Source organism: Fukomys damarensis, unplaced genomic scaffold (genome assembly GCF_012274545.1).
Source record: "Fukomys damarensis isolate Sample0158 unplaced genomic scaffold, DMR_v1.0_HiC HiC_scaffold_36, whole genome shotgun sequence".
Classification (NCBI taxonomy): Eukaryota; Metazoa; Chordata; class Mammalia; order Rodentia; family Bathyergidae; genus Fukomys; species Fukomys damarensis.
The window spans coordinates 30,473,705-30,475,626 of record NW_022900948.1 but is presented as its reverse complement, the minus strand read 5'-3'; the positions used below and the strand labels follow the sequence as shown (position 1 = coordinate 30,475,626).

The 1,922-nt window shown below is 59.4% G+C and overlaps 1 protein-coding gene across 2 annotated transcripts in view; it reads right to left on the bottom strand.

Moving 5' to 3' along the window:
- The window catches only part of LOC104872985 (alpha-1-acid glycoprotein), a 17,888-nt gene extending 16,184 nt beyond the window's left edge, over positions 1-1,704 (bottom strand). Inside the window, exons 1-4 of one of the 2 annotated variants that reach the window (XM_010639436.3) lie at positions 1,570-1,704; positions 1,083-1,225; positions 862-932; positions 60-167 (exon numbers count right to left, since the gene is read on the bottom strand). In XM_010639436.3, coding sequence (XP_010637738.3) covers positions 60-167; positions 862-932; positions 1,083-1,225; positions 1,570-1,683 — 436 coding nt within the window. In that variant the 5' untranslated portion in view covers positions 1,684-1,704. The remainder of the gene's footprint in view (positions 1-59; positions 168-861; positions 933-1,082; positions 1,226-1,569) is intronic. The other variant, XM_033759102.1, reaches the window with a different exon arrangement.
- Positions 1,705-1,922: the final 218 nt, after the last annotated feature.

Genomic DNA, 1,922 nt, shown 5'->3' with positions numbered 1-1,922 from the left:
GGAGGCGTAGGGACGGGAGGGACGCGAGGGACGGGGCGGAGCAGGAGGCGGGCGCCTACCGTAGAAGGACGGCCCGCGGTTATGCTCGTCCTCCAGGAAGAAGGCCAGCATGAAGCTCCGGGGGTCCCGCAGCAGCAGCAGATGGCCGAAGTTCTCCCTGTTCCCCTCTGTGAGGGAAACAGCCTTGGTGAGGCGACGTGAGGGCCCCGCGGGCCCATCCCACAGGCCCAAGGCCTCCCTAACTTCGGGCCAGGGTCACTGGGCTACGAGGCCCCACACTGAGCGTGGAGGGACACCCGATGGTGGTCGCCTCAGATGGCCCCTGTCCCCATTTCACAGACGAGAGTGAGGAGGCCCTCAGGGGAACCTCGGGGCTGCTAAGTGGAGTCAGTCAGCCCCACCCATGTTTGAGTGCCAGCTCCGGTGACAGCGGCGACATGGATGAAGTCACCACCTGCCCAGTACACTGGTTTCCCACTCTTTGGTTCCAGAGGATCTTAAAGGGTGGCCAAGAGGAGCAGGGCTACAGCCAGATTCGCTCTGAGTTCTAATGACAAGCTGTGTAAACTCTTGGAAACTACCCAACACCTCCGTTGTTTGCCCATCTGATCCTTGTAAGGCCTCATAGAGGTGTCTCGCATAGTAGGCTGGTTGGTTTATGGAGAGCACTTCAAACAGTGCCAGGCACACAGTAAAGGCTCCAAAACGTTGGCTGTCATTACTATGCCTTCTGTGCCGTTTGCAGGCCCAGGGATCAGACGGGACTAGGGAGTAAGCCTGCCCATGTTCTCTGTGTCCAGAGCCTCCAGCACCTGGGTCCCAGCCCCTTGCAGAGCATCCCACCGGAGCACCAAGCCTCACCTGTCTTGGAAAAGGTTCCGTTCTCCCTATGGACACTCAGGATGGTGGAGTTCTGAGTGCACCGGCCCCCGCTGCAGCCAGACAGGAAGAGGTGTGAAAAGCAGGAAGACAGTCAAGAAGTGACGGTCACTCCACTGCGGAAGGGCAAGGGGTGGGAGAGATGAGAGTCAGCTGCCCCCTCCTGGTGTGGAGCGAAGACTTCAGGCTCCAGAGGGACTCACATTGTCATGTGCTCCCTGACCCACAACTTGTCCTCCCTGGGGCGAGTGTCAAAGTAGATGAATTCTGCCTGCATCTCTTGAGCCCCCTGTTTGTACTCTGGTTTCCGGAAGGCAGAAGCGATGAAAAACCACCTGCGAGTGAGCTGGGGCCGAGGCACAGGTCAGAGCTCAGAACGGAGAAGCCTCAGGTGACCGCTCTTCCCTCCCTCAGCTCAGCAAACAGGGAGACGGAGGCACAGGTCTCGTACGGGCCCCAATGCCCCCCTTCCCCGGGGCCCCTTCATGCCTACCACAGAACCCCCGTGGAGGGTCTTTGTTGTGGTGCTTCTGAGTTTGAAGGCAGGAGGAAGCCACCAGAATTCCAGATGGTCAGAAAGTCACCCCATCCCCAAGAAAAGAAAGGACAGAGCAGGAGCAGGGGCACCAAGCCAGCAGGACAAGAAAAGCTCAGAGAGGGAGGTGGGGGCCCACAGCACTCAGCACTCACCCAGTCCAGGGTGGCACTGGTGATGGGCATGGCCGTGACATTGGTGCATGCTGGGTTCTGGGAGTTTAGCAGCGGCAGGACGCACAGGGCTTCCAGGGCCCAGTGCAGCACCATGGCGAGCTGGAGGCTCCCAGAGCCAGGGAGAGCAGGTGGCTGCAGGGTGCTGGGACCTTTACAGGGAGCCATGGGTGGGGCGGTGGAGCTGGCAAGGGTCTGCTCAGGGCTGTGACACAACCTGGCCAGTGCTTGGGAAATGCCTTGCACAAATCCTTCCCCAGAGCGAGCCCCAAGCCTGGGTCTGACACCTTCCCTGGCCTGGAGTTCTCTCTTTTTTTTTTTTTTTTTTTTTTTTC